The following is a 14,348-nucleotide window of genomic DNA, read 5'->3' on the forward strand; positions in this document are numbered from 1 at the left end:
TAAGACTATACCACATTTTGTTTATCTGTACATCAGTTGATGGACACTTGGGTCATTTCTACTTTTTGGCTTTTATAAATAATGCTGTTATGAACATTTATATACAAGTGTTTTTTTGAACATGTTTTTGATATCTTGAGTATATACCTAAGAGTAGAATTTTTGGGTCATACGGTAACTTCAGCTTTAACTTTTTGAGGAACTGCCAAACTGTTTTTCCACAGTGGCTGCACCATTTTACATTCCCATCAGTAATGTATGAAGGTCCCAATTTCTCCATATCTTTGCCACTATGTTTCATTTTCTGTTTAAAAAGAAAAAATCCTAGCCATTCTGTAAGTGTGAAGTGGTATCGCATTATGGTTTTCATTTGTCTTTCCCTAATAACTAATGATTGGAGCATCTTTTCATGTGCTTTTTGGTCATCTGTAGATCTTCTTTGGAGAAATATCTATTCAAACTCTTTGCCCATTTTCAAATTGGGTTACCTTTTTATTGTTGAGTTGTAAGAGTTCTTTATATATATATTCGTAATTCTAGGCTCTTATCAGACAAGTAATTTGCAAATATTTTTCTCATTCTATCACTAGCTTTCCACTTTCTTGACAGTATCCTTTGATTCACAAAAGAACTGGCAATTTTTATACTGTACTTAGATTCTGAGTATAGCCTTCCATGAAAGATCTTTTACATGGAGAAAGGCTCGACTTTGTGCTCTAATGGTCAAGAGAGAAATGTGGATCAAGTTCAGAATAAGAAATAAAACCAGAGATAGCAGATAATCATGAGAGTGATAGGAAGGAATGGTAGTTTAGGAATTTCTAGAAAATATGTATATATATTTATATATATAAATATAAAAAATCATATAAAATTCAGAATGAAAAATCTAGTAATTTTAAACCATATGGACAAATAATTTCACTTCTCTACTTTTGTTATACGATCAAACATGGATTTAATCTGAAGTATTTGTGTGTGTGTGTGTGTGAAGATTTGATCTGAGCAGGACAAAAATACAAAATATTTCTATCCAAATCATGAATCCAACCAAACTCTCTCTCCACTTACCCCTCCTCTTTCCACTATCCCCCAAACACCGCTGGAACCTAAATTCTTTTCCCAAAAGTGATCAAACAAGAATAAGATCATTATATCAAACTTATTTTCCAACGTGAACCAAACCTCTCTTTCACTCAGTTCAAGTCTTAAGTATCATGGGCGTATAAATTATTTATCGAAACACAGGGGTTTTAACCTTTTTTTTTTTCAGCTCACACCCCTTTGAGAATTTGTATAAGCTATAGTTTTGTCCCAGTAAAAGGCTACCTTCCAACAAAGTTTCGCTTAAAATTTCAGGGGTTCCCAGACCTCTTAAAACATCCTCGAGAATTCTGTAGACCCTTGATCTGAAGAATGAAATTCATCTAACACCCCATGGGCAGGCATCCTCCATGTAATTTAACCCTTACGATGGGGACCTGTCCACTTAGGACTTATCTTGATGATCTTCCCATTCTCTTGGCTTTAAAGACCACCTGTTCCTGGATGACTCCACAATCCACATCCTCAGACGTCCCCCTTCTCTGGAGCTTCAGACAACCAGCTCTACCTCCCTCTGGGCATCTTCCCTTGGATGACTAATGAGCACATGCTCAAATTCATGACAGAACTCAGTCCTTCCTCCCTGATCCGTGTCCTCCTCCAAGTATCGGTCACTCCTTTCTCCTAAGTATCTGTAAAATCCACCCCTGTCTCCTGAAAAACTGCACTAGGCCCTTGTCTCTGCTCCTTCCTTGTCTAATCCATGCTCAGCACGGCTGCCAAAGTGATCTTTTAAAACATGTCACTCCTCTGCTTAGAGTATGTTACAAATAACTCCTGTCCGTGGACGAAAACTCAGATTTTAAAAGACATGGCTGAAAAGTAGCCTCATACCAAGCAGAGCTTCTGCCATGTCCCCCTCCTGATGCTTCCATATGTCCCCTGCCCACCAGGCACACCTCACTGATTTCTATTCCATGGACTATTGCTTGGAACCTTCCCACACGTTCACCCCTCTGCCTGGGAACCCTTCACCCCTCTCCAATCTGTGACTTATGCTCATGCTTCAAGGCTACACCTGAGTGTCACCTCTTTAGTGAGGCATTTTCTAACTTTTCTGGCAGACCTATTGGCCAACATATATCTCTACAAGCTTCTACTGTGCCATTGATCACATTGTTTTGTGATTATTACTTGTCTAATAGGCTGTGTGCTTTTGAGGGTAATTGGTATGTTTTATTTAGTTTTGTATTTCTCTCCAATGCCACTCACTCTGTGGAGCTCAAAAAATTGTTATGAATTTTTAAGAGAAAGAAAGAAGAAGGAAGGAAGGAAGGAAGGAAGGAAGGAAGGAAGGAAGGAAGATAAGAAAAGGCCCCCCAAAGTATCTAAATCCATGGACCATTAAGACAGAAAATCACTTTTGCCCTCCTTGAAATGGAACAGTTAGGTGAAACATGCAGATTAACAGCTCACTGAAGGAAAGGAAAAGAAATTTATGTCTAGTTTAAGCTGACAGGCCTGTTAAGACATAATGAACCCCATTCTTTATTTCTCCACATTGTGCATGGAGAGCAGGCAGTTAGAAAATCCAGAAGAAAATCAAGCCATTTTCTTGGAAGAGTCAGGCACATTGTCATTTCCTACATTCAAGTCCTAAAACACAGTAGAAGTTGACAACAATCAGGGCTTTTGTTGCCAATTCACTCCCATAGACAGGCTGGCTGGGTCTGCTCCAAGTCAGAGTGAAAACATAGATACCCTCAGTCATTGATTCATTCACCCAACCAATACTATTGAGGAAATTCTGTGTGCCAGGCACTATCCCAGGTGCTGGAGATACATCAGCAAGCAAAACAGAGACAATTCCTCACCTTTGAGAGATTTATATCGTAGTAGGAAGATGAGGAAAGTAAGATAAGTGAGTGATTTACGAAGCTTAGCTCTGCTTCTCTGTGGCCTTCAAGTGAACTGACTGGAAGCACAGAGGCCCTGGTGCCAGTTGTCCTTGTATTGCCTGCTGGGACTCAGCGGTGTGGTCAAGTACAGATGGTGCAGGAGCCCAGTGATACCTGTCATTGTAATAATAGCAAGTGTGGGTGCTCTTCTCAATAGCTTTCAGAGTTTTCCACAGCATCAGCTATAAGAGGACACATGTCATCAGATCACTTACTTGAGACTGGGAAGCTTAGAGGCCTGGCTATCAATGCCCCCACCCCGCCTCAAGAGGACTCTGTTCTAAACAGACCTGACCACGGTAGAGGACTGGGGAATTTCCCATCATATGGGGAGCACCAACTGCTACGTTACTCTTTCTGGAGTTGGGAGCAGATGCCTTGAATGTCCAACCCTAGAATCATTTAAAATGAATTCCTTCATTCCAATGTGTATTCTTGTTATTGGAATAAAGATTCTTACCTCCATTTGCTGAACTTTTCTGAGTGACTCTTGGGTGGTCTCAAGTTCACCCCCTACGTTATTCCCTTTTTAGATGAGGTCCACCAAAGTAATCATTTGGTTATATAGCTATATCAGGGAGAGAATGGAGATACATCAACAGGTCTTGCCATCCTTGGCTTCAAAAGCTAAGAGGTCAGTAGATGTGGAGAGGTGCGTACATTTCAGATGAAAGAAAAGTCATTTCCGGGGTCAGGTTGCAAAAGACATCAGTGCTGAGTTGATTGCTGTTTGATTGCAGGGATCTGTGTACAACCCCAGGAGGGGTCTGCTAGAAGGGTCTTTTGGGGGGGAGGTCCTGGAGGAGGTGAGGGAAGGGTTGGTGCTTTGGGAGGACACACCTAGCAGGTCTGGCAGACCTCTGAGGAAGAGAGCAGACGTGCACAGTGGTGGGAAGATACCAAGATCTCCTCCATCAGAATGCAGAAAGGAAGTGAGGTGTGTGAGGACGGACTGACGTCATCGGGATAGTTGGATAAAGTGAGAGGCCTGTTACTGCAACGTGCTGGATGCAACCACCACACAGAAACAATGGGGAAGCTCACGTGAATGGCAGGGACCCCTGGTCCACACAGCTGGGCGGCGGCCATTTGTCTATTTGACGAAATGATGTGAGAGCAAAGGGCAGGGCTGCTCATGTCTTGGAACAGGGCCAAGCTCCATCTACAAGGCCATATGATTTCTTAAACCCCAGCTCTTATATAAAACATTTTCGTGGCACCACCATCTATTTCCCTTAAATAAAAAAACGGTGAAGTTTCCCTCACACCCGCGAAGAGGGATACGAGAGTTTAAATTAACTCCAAATGGTAAAAATTTAATACAGCTCCAGCTGCCTGCAGGTTTCTTCAGTTCAAATCTCCCAGTTCAAGAGCCACCCCAGCTGCTCTGTGATCTCACCCACCATGTGAAGGTTGCTGGGCTACTGAGCCTCACTTTTAAAGCACAGAATGAAAAGCACTTGACTTACGGCCTCTCTGATCAACAGGTGCGTCCACTATCTGGTGATAGAACAAACCAGAGAGTCCAAGATAAGAAATAATCATTATCTATTTGGAGTCAGAAAAAAACCCTCTGAGGGTCTGAGGATCTTTCGCCCAGTCTAATGCTTTAAGCTTGGGAAGAACTTTCTGTGGGTTACGTCAAGCTCTTGTCTGTTGGGCAGTATACCCTTCTGCCCTCGCCACCTCCCACTTTTGGTATCTCAAAGGGGGACAAGAATTAGGGTTTAAGGATTTTGACCAATTCACAAGGAAAATGTGTTTTGAATTATTTGTGGGAGAAAAGGAAGAGAAAAGCAGGTAACTCTTGCAAAAGAATATGTCAGATTTCAGTTAGATGGAAACAAACCCTAAATGCTCCAACATTTTAAGAGACTCAAATTTGGGCACTAACACCTACCCTTGAACACATTCTAGGATGATCAGATGCAGAACTTCCTGGAAAGCAAAGTTTTCTTACTTTAGCGGTAAGAGTGCATAGATTCTTAAGCTGCTTATGGGCCTACATACTTCTAGATTGTGACATATGACAGGTGATCCACGAGGTCCCTAGGGACAGAGTTTGGTGAAAGAGAGAAGGGCCCAGCCAACTCAGAACTGCATTGAATATGTTAAGGCTCCCCTGTGGTTCTCAAAATGTTTGCTAGTAAAATACTGCCCTGGACCATAACCGTCCCACTTGACATATGTTTCAGATGGGAAAAGCGATGCCCTCAGTGGAATAAAATGATGTAGGGCGGACATAGCAAGTATCTCCGGCCTCTGAGATGAAGGGAAATTTGGTTGTAAAGCAGGTTAATGACCTTTGGGCTTCCTGATGACCCACAAGGCAGGTTTAAAAAATTGCCACTTGATTTCTGTACATATTCAACTGTTTTTTTTTTTTTTTTAAAAAAGCTCTGAAAGGTGCCCATCCTAAGCCAAATTTACCAAAATATGCTAGCAGAAATGACCTTTGGCATATTGCTCCACTTACACCAATTAGATTTTTTTTTTTATTGCCAGAATAATCGTTTCAGTAACCTTGAGTTGTATAACAAAAGTTTTTCAACTCTTCAAGGCCTATCTCAAATCTCATTTCCTTGATGAAAATGTTTGTTACCGCCTTCAGTTTGAGTTCATTTTCTTACTTTTGGACTCTTAGAGGATACAGAGGCCCCATAATTCAGCCTTCAGTTATATATTACCATAGAGTAATATTTCCCGATTATGGGTAGCATTTGTTCTACTTTATCAATTGCATGGTAAACACCTTGAGGTAGGGACAGTGTTTTCTGTAGGCCTACACGGCATGCGGCACAGTGCCTGCAAGATCACAAAATACCTCTGACTCACTGAAACACAGAGCTGTCTGGTGACTTAAGAATGTATCTTCTCAGGACTTATGTCATTAATGCCACAGCCCCCCTCCCATGCTGTGAGCAACTCCAGAACGCCCCACATCTGTCTCAACAGCAATCAACTTTGCGTTCTCTCGTTTGCTACTTGATACTCAACTGAACAGAAAATGTAGCCTCGGGGAATATGAAACAACAGCAATTGCTACGAATGCTGGGAATTCCTTAAAAAAAAGATGACAAAATCCATAGTTATGGGGTAGGTAGGTGTTTAAAGGTAATTTTGGAGACTCTGGAGTCTAGTAACAAAGAAGAATCCGGGCTTTAAATCTGGCTTGAAAATATAATATGTGCCAAGAATAAAGAGGTAGGGAGAAACAATTTGCAGTAGCCAATTTGTTTGTTCTTTGCCTGGGTTGAATTATGGAGGCTTAGACAAAATTGTTTCTTCAGATTTCCCTTGTCAAGTGTGAGAATTTGCCAGTGTTTAAAAACATCAATGGAGTATGTCTTCTCATGATATGGACTCCAAACCTGATTGCCCGCCACAACCAGAAGTCTGTCTTGATTTTCTCTGTCCCTTTAATGGTCTCTAGGTCTCTTTCCTCCTTCCACAGGTGGAAAATAAAATCCCACATAATAGTTGTGCTTTGGGAAAGCTGAAATAACATATATAGCAACTGAACAGTTATAAGGGAAAAGCACATCATGAATTTAATTCCATTTCCAGATGTAAAATGTCATAAAGATTTTTTTCCATACTTGGCAAAATAACAGGAATTTTCGAGGCCATTTGATTTAGCTTGGTGTGTGCATGTTTGTAAGTAGCTATCAAGAGTCTTCCACGTCGTGTGGGCTATTAATGCTACCTATTGTAGCTTTACTGAGATTAAACTACCAAAGGCCCCACCTTCGGCTAGAAGGTACATGACCCTCATTGAAATGGAGGGGAAATGAGTCTGACTAATGGTAGAATTGGGCGTGTTTTCAAAGCAGGAACTCTGGTCCATACACGGAGGTTTCCAACCAATGTGATCATTCTCTGGTGACTACAGACACTGGGATTCTCATCTGTTTCAAAGAGCAGATCATTTAGTCAATCCACACATTTTTCATTTTGACTTCTTTTTCTTTTACCCTCCTGTATGAGACTTATGGTCTTTGTAGGAACACCTGGGTATGAGCTGAGAAAGCCTGGCTGGGAGTAGTATCCAAGCTGGTCATTCCTCTGACTCAACTAAATCATACAGTTAGAGCTTTGAGAAGGATAGATTTTTTTTTTTTTTAAGTGTGATGTTCCAAAAAGCCATAGACATTTCAGAGTGACGCATAAAAATAACCCAAGTGTGGGAATGAATCGGGATGGTAAAAGTCCTCCTGCCACATGCTGTCATTCTGATACCAAAGAAACAGCTCCTCTTTTAGAAAATTAGTCACATAGGCAGATTAACGGATGTGTCCACCTAAAGGGTAACTCCCACAGTGGCCTTTTATAGGCAGGAAAGAGCTCTTTACAACTCAGCTCCTGCTTTGTATAAATTATTAGAGTGGGGGACATGGTGGTGCTTTTGGGTAATGAGAAGAAAAATATAATTTGAGAAAGCTAATCTGTTTTCTTGAGTACTTTGAGTGGACTGCTCACACAGTTATAGCTTTTGTTCTTAAAACTTTCTTGTATTTTTCACGGGGAGATACAAACTTTTTACTCACGCTTCTGTTTCTGTATAATCAGCTAAAACTGCCGTTTAATTGGGTAATTCAAAATGGAAGCTGCACTGTCACACTCCAATTGGTCTATGTTTCCTGATTTGGCCTCAACAAAAATTAGAGATCACGCTAAGCAAAAAGAGGAATGGCAAAATGTGAAAATCTACTTTCACTTAAAAAAAGCAAGCAATTTCAATTGATCCTTCTCTTTCTTGGCACCTTGACTGAAAGCTACCGCGTCATACATGAAAATTTGCATGAATATAGTTGGTTGTTGCTTTTGTGTTGAGTTGAAACATACCAGTTGAGGAGAGCTCTAGTCTACAATGGCTTAGTTTTCAGATCTGCAGACTTTCCTATTTGAGCTGAAATACAGATACACCAACTCTGAGAAACAAATGAAAGCTGTCACCAGTGTCAACAGCAGAAGCTGGGGGTCCATCCCACACAAATTATGGACATCTGTATTCCTAATTGGCATCCTTTCGGGCTATGCCAGCAGAATGGCAGTGCCAAGAGAGTCTGACAGCTTTAGAAAAGATTAGGTATCAGGTTTAGGCGGTAGGAGACACTGATGAGACAGAGAAGTCCTTTTGGATGGAATACTCTCCATATGTTTGTTATCATACTTGAGATTTTTAGTTTCGGGTACCTCCAAATGGCACCCTTTGTCAATACTAAATTTGCTACTTCTAAAACAGATCAGTTTGTGATCTTAGGAGAACAAGTGGTATTGATGAGTTTGTGATCAGAAGATTGTTGGCAAAGATGCCTACAAATAGTTAACAAGGTAACGGTAAGAAATGTTGACCTTGATTTGTTTAGCTAAGATGTAAAGATTTTTGAAGGTCAAAGGTGTCCTTGTGTAGTGTTTTGGAGTCTAACTGTGTCTGACCCTCTAACATTAAGCTGCTGTGGCCTGCAGTTTTGAAGAGTGAAGCAAACCAGGGGGAAAGAGAGAAGGGGGAGAGAACAGGAAATGGAGTGAGGTGTTTCAGGAAGTTGTCAGGGGTTGACTGATTGATTCCAGATGGAAAAGGTCAGCCTTCGTGACCCAGGAAATACTCACTGGGGGAAAGAAGTTAGCTTGTGGAAGGGGAAGGCCTGGGAGGGAGACGATGCTGGAATGCACAGTCCACTTCCTTCAGTCCTCAAACATTCAGAAACTTTAACTTCTCTGAATAGAATAACATCAGTGTTGTCATCGTTCATCAGAAAACAGTGAAGGAAGTCAAATTCGAAGCTTTGAATGTACCAAATATATCTTCACCTCCGTAATGTAGTTCATTCTTCCAGAAGGAGAGTGAGTGTATGGAAAAGTTAATATTTGTGTGTCTCCATGCATAAGAACAACAACCATTACTAAAAAAAAACCCCCAAAACGAAAAACAACCAAACATGTCTGGTTTCACATGGTGGAGTTTGTGTATCAAATCCTTTACATTTTGCAAATTCGGTTAAATTGGCAGGCTCTCCTAGATACCTCACAGTCTAAGATATTTGGAATATTAAAAACGGGAACTTGCCTCGTATCTATATATATACAGGCACACGCACATGCATTTGGACATAATTTAAAATCTTGTAATAAATTTTGCAGACACTGAAATAATTCAGGTTAATTCCCTTGCTGTCATGAGAGGCCAGCGCTAGCCAGCAAGAGATTAAAATTTATTTCCATTGTTAATAGAAAATAATGAAGTGCATCTGAACCATCAGGGTATGTCATTCGGGAAATGTGCTCTTTGGAACTGAGTCTCACTCCACCCAAATGGACACTGATGAAATCAGCTGGCTCAAGAAAGCCCCATATTTTGTGGCAGGAATGCACAGGGAGCGTTAAAGTACAGCATAACAAGGAGCTTGTGGAATGAATTAACGTGGTCTTGGAGAGGATGCTCTTCATGTCCACGTAATCCCCATGCAGACTGAGGTTCCCCTCCTTGTGTCTAGCACAACTCCCTAGCAATTAAAGCCTGAAGCACCCCCTCATTTTTTGTTTTTTTCCAAGGATGAGAATATCTTTGAATACCCATTCAAGCACACAATTTATAAAACTGATCCGATTCCTGTTTTTTACTCCACCTTCTCCTATTATTTTCTGAGGGTAAGCAGAGGTGAACGCTTTCAGCCTTCGTGTTCATCTTGACCCCGGAAACAGGAGGCTCAGCTCCTGCGTCCCTTTGACTATGATGCCATCCTGTGCTATGCTGAGAGGCCCTGATAAGGGCTTGTTACTCGTGCCCTTGCAGGGCGTGATGGATGTCTCTGTCTTATGGTGGCCACCGCATGGTAGGAACTTTCTGGAAGCCCTTTCCCCAACTCTTACCATGTTAACATGGACACAACTAAAAACAGACCTGGAGCTAGACAGGCTGCATCCCTGAATTGTGAGGAATTACACTGATATAATTTTCTGAATGACAATTGGGTTTCCTTTAAGTTCATTCTGATGTCACAGCAAGGCAAGGACACTGAATCACTAGTGCATTCACACGTGAGGAGCTGAAGTGTGGGAGAGACACTAGCCGACCAGGAACACATTGTTCTGTGGCCTTAGAATCTCCAGGGCCTGACATAATAATACCCAATACACAGCAGGAGCTCAGTGAATGCTTTTGAGCTGATAACTGCATCCACTTATGTCCCTGTAAATACTCTTGTAAGCGCTGCCATGCCCTTGACACGAAATACTAGGCTAGATGAAATACTCTGTGGATTTGTGGTTTTAAGGGTTCTCCTAAACCCTTATTATATTATCATACATATAAAAATTTTTTTAGAGATACCATCTGAAATCTTTTTTAAAGTTAAAAAAAAAATCAGGAGACTGTAGCCTTGGCCAGGGACAGTGGGTAGGATGGACTGAAAAGGGGCACCAGATAACTTTCTGGAGAGATGGAAATGTTCTATCTTGTGACATGATGTGGATTACCTGGGTGTATCCATTTGTCAAAATTGTGCAGCTAAGATTTGTACATTTCAGTGCATGTAAATTTCACCTTTAAAAAGGGGATTCATTATGTTTATTTTGTTTGCTTGAAATAATTCACAGTAAAAAAAAATTTAAGTGCCGTCAAGCGAATCTTCTTTCATATTAAGAGGTAAGGCCGGGTCAAGGTTTGTCCCCACTTCATTTAATAAGTAAGGAAATGGTGGCAGAAAAATTCCAAGTAGAATATCAGCGAATTTAATTTGGGAGTGGACAGGAAGAGTCATTTTAAAACACAGCTCCTCATTACGTATCTATTCAATGCCTTTCCTCAGGTGTATACATGTACATGAATATGTATGGAACAAGTTCCTTTCTCAAAAAAAAAAAAATTGTCATATGTAACTGACAAGTAGACTGGTATCTAGGACTCACCTTCCTGGGTCAGCGAGTAGGTGGTGGATACGTCCAAGTCCACGCATTTCTGCTGTGCTTTCCCACTGCTCCTTGGCTGATTGCCGCCTCTTTGAACTTCTCCTACACCCTGGTCTGCAGCACACATATAGAACTCAATCCAGCCTCATTCTGTGTGCTACTTGTTTTACTTATTCGCCATGTTTCTCCAACCTGAAAGTAAGCTCTTGGAGGGTAGGGACCATGCCTTGTAACTTTTGCAATTACCTAGCCCTGCTGGAGCCTCCCCCATCCCCCACCCACTATGGGAGGGGCTCAGTGAATAATGTCCTCCATCCTATGGACTGGCCAAACCAGGCAGGAGCGAGGCGATTAGCATAGGAACTCACCCATGAATGCTTTACATTTATTTTCTCATTTTGTCCTTCTTTCATCTCATTCAGTCCTCAAGATAGGCATTGTTATGTGTGTTTTACTGATAAGAAAAGTGGGCATTTGAAAAGTGGAAATCCGTCAAAGCTTCTAAGTTAGGAAGTAGCAGGCATGGGATTTGAGTTCAGTTCTGACTCCAAACCATGCCTTTCCACTACACCCCACCCATATCTTCCCTTTCATCTGCTAGATGCTAAATGTCCTACATTTTCAACACTGAATTCCTCAACCTTACCTTCTCACCCAAAGTCTGAGCATCTCCGCTGCTGCTCTCTGGTATGGGGGACACCAGATAAAACTCATCAGGCAGTACATCCGTGCCCCAGTGTTACTTCAGCACACGTCAGATGTTCAAGAACCTGTTCCCAAGAAATGAGAAATGAGCTCCCAGCTGGTGTTTCCATTTTAGCTTCCTGATCACACACAACCACACAATCGGCTCCTTGTTGTGACTCCAGCCCGAGGGTCACCTGGGAATGATCGTCCAAGTCCTTTGATAGAGATGAGGTTCCTAGAACCAGCAGGCGGATTGCCAGCTTCCTCACTTCATCACCTGGGCATAGTTTGAGCACCAATACATGACAACATATGGGCGAGGGGTGGCCTCTTTTTCCACGATGCTCTGCTATTGTTACAGTAGGAGGCTAGCCCATCGAGATGCCGAGAGCATGGCTCGTCCCAAAATTGTGGTCCATCTTTTGTTAGCCGTATGGAAGCCTGGCAAAGCAGAGTTTTGCAACTTTTACAACTTTCTGAGAAACTAACTCAACCCTCCACCCTTTTCTCTTAAAATCGACAGGTCGTGTTGTCGACAACAGTCAACGTGGATGGACATGTGCTGGCTGTTTCCGACAACATGTTTGTTCATAACAACTCGAAGCATGGGCGGAGAGCGAGAAGGCTGGACCCGTCAGAAGGTAGAGCCGTCTGCGGTCTGGGCTGAGCCTAGCAGAAAAATGACGTTCTCCACAAATGTCCTCGCTTGAATTTCAAATTGATGTCTCTGAGCAGGAGTAGAGAAAGTACACAAGACCATGTGGATTTAAAAATGAAGCTGTAAACAGTGACTTCTTCCTGCTCTGTTGTAACCCCCACACATCTCCCAGCCAACGTTCAGGCCCCTGTGCCTCACCGGCTCTTTCATTCAGTTCTGTCGGTTTTTCTTTCTTTCTTTCTTTCTTTTTTTTTTTGCTAGAGGGGCATTTCAGGCAAATGTACGCCTATGACATCTTAGTTAAACAGGAACATTACCGCGCCAGACATGTATGAATAAGTGTCAGATGTGCCCTTAAACAGACTGTGGGCAAAACAAAACAATGTGCAGAATGAAACTGACACTAATTGATTTTTGTTTGCTTGGACAAGAAGAAATCATGGTCTGCTCTGGGTAGTTTTCCAAGTGCATTAAAGTAATTAGAAATACCGGTAACTGTTAAACTTCAAGTTGTCCGAAAAATTAAAGTATATTGAGGAAGATAACTGACAAACCTAGGTACAAACCTAAGTAAATCCCATCTGAGGTCTTTTGTCCACACTCCTCAACTCATTGGTGTAGGACGCTCTTGTAATATAGAATAAATGCCTAAATGGGGCTCCTATTTCACTGTGATGTCTCGCTGTATACTGCCCACCAGCCCTCACCCCAACTCGGCCCTTAAAATGTGTCTTGTATCATTTCAAATAGGAATTAATGAACTGAAAGAAAATGATTGAATCAGTAAAGAATTTGGAGTGGTGTTAATTCTCCCACAGTGGGCACTGAAAGGGGAGAAGAAAATCCCAGGGTTCAGAACTAGGAACCCATCCAGTTTCTTTTGACTGATTGGATGTGATTGACTGGCTGTTCAAAGGGGGCTCATGTTTTTGGAGTCCTGCCAAAGTTCTCCTCCACCTTTGACCCTGTCAACTTTGGAAATGGAGTGATGGATTGACTTTAGTTATGGCCTGAAAACCATATTGGGTTCCTGTTGGGATGTAAAGTCCAGAGGCCTCGAACATATGGAAGAAGGAGGGAAAATCCTTCCTACAAAGTTAGGAAAGTGATTAGAAATTGTCTCTTAATAGAGCTGAAAAAAACCTTTAACTATGATAGATTTTGCTTTCTCCTTCTCTCTCTAGCACGTTAACAGACCTTGTAAATCTTAACATCTTGGGGAAGAGGAGGTGGGGAGAGAAAAGGGATTTACACATTTCCAGTGTGATCAACTTATAAAAATATGGGAAAAAACAACAGAGTTTTAAAAACACCCTTTGCACAATTAGCTAAGTGTTTTCATACATAGCGGTCAACTCATTAGGCTTTTAATGACCTGGTGAAAACCAACAACCAATTAGGGAATGATGGCAAGTCAGCAAAGCTCAACTTGAACTTCTTAGATGATCAAGAGCTTTCAAGAGCAGCCAGTTCCCAAACTCCAAACTTCAACCACTCAAACTTCAAGAGACCTGACTTTTTCTTTCCTATCTTCTTAGCTACTCCATGCATCAAAGCCATTAGCCCAAGTGAAGGCTGGACCACCGGAGGAGCCATGGTCATCATCATTGGGGACAACTTCTTTGATGGCCTCCAAGTGGTGTTTGGGACCATGCTTGTATGGAGTGAGGTAGGCAAAGGCAACACGCTTCCCTGATTTTCTTTGCCCCAAAGATTGTTTTGATCTGGAGATTCTAGTAACTCTGCAATGTCAGCAACATGAACACACACTGTTGAGTACCTAGTGTAAGTGGGGCACTGAGATTAAAAGACACGTAAACCACACTTTACTGCAGGCACGGATCCCTTAAAAAGATAAATATTCATTGCAGTACTGTTTATAATTGTGAAAAATTAGAAACTGGCTAGATATTGGATAATAGGAGAATGGTTAAATGATGAAGTGTCATCATTTATTTAAAAATTATATTTGAAAAATTTCTAATGACACAGGAAAAGGGGACACGCTTATGCTATAATGCTAAGTGAAAAAAAATCAGGACAACAGTATCTACGGATGTAAAATCTAATTATATAACACATCCATAGAA

General features: G+C 41.5%; 1 protein-coding gene across 1 annotated transcript in view; it reads left to right on the forward strand.

Moving 5' to 3' along the window:
- Positions 1-14,348, forward strand: part of EBF2 (EBF transcription factor 2) — a 193,039-nt gene that overhangs the window by 137,271 nt on the left and 41,420 nt on the right. The window contains exons 8-9 of the mRNA XM_057724418.1: positions 12,124-12,241; positions 13,797-13,927. Coding sequence (XP_057580401.1) covers positions 12,124-12,241; positions 13,797-13,927 — 249 coding nt within the window. The remainder of the gene's footprint in view (positions 1-12,123; positions 12,242-13,796; positions 13,928-14,348) is intronic.

This window comes from Hippopotamus amphibius, chromosome 2 (genome assembly GCF_030028045.1).
Source record: "Hippopotamus amphibius kiboko isolate mHipAmp2 chromosome 2, mHipAmp2.hap2, whole genome shotgun sequence".
Lineage (NCBI taxonomy): Eukaryota > Metazoa > Chordata > Mammalia > Artiodactyla > Hippopotamidae > Hippopotamus > Hippopotamus amphibius.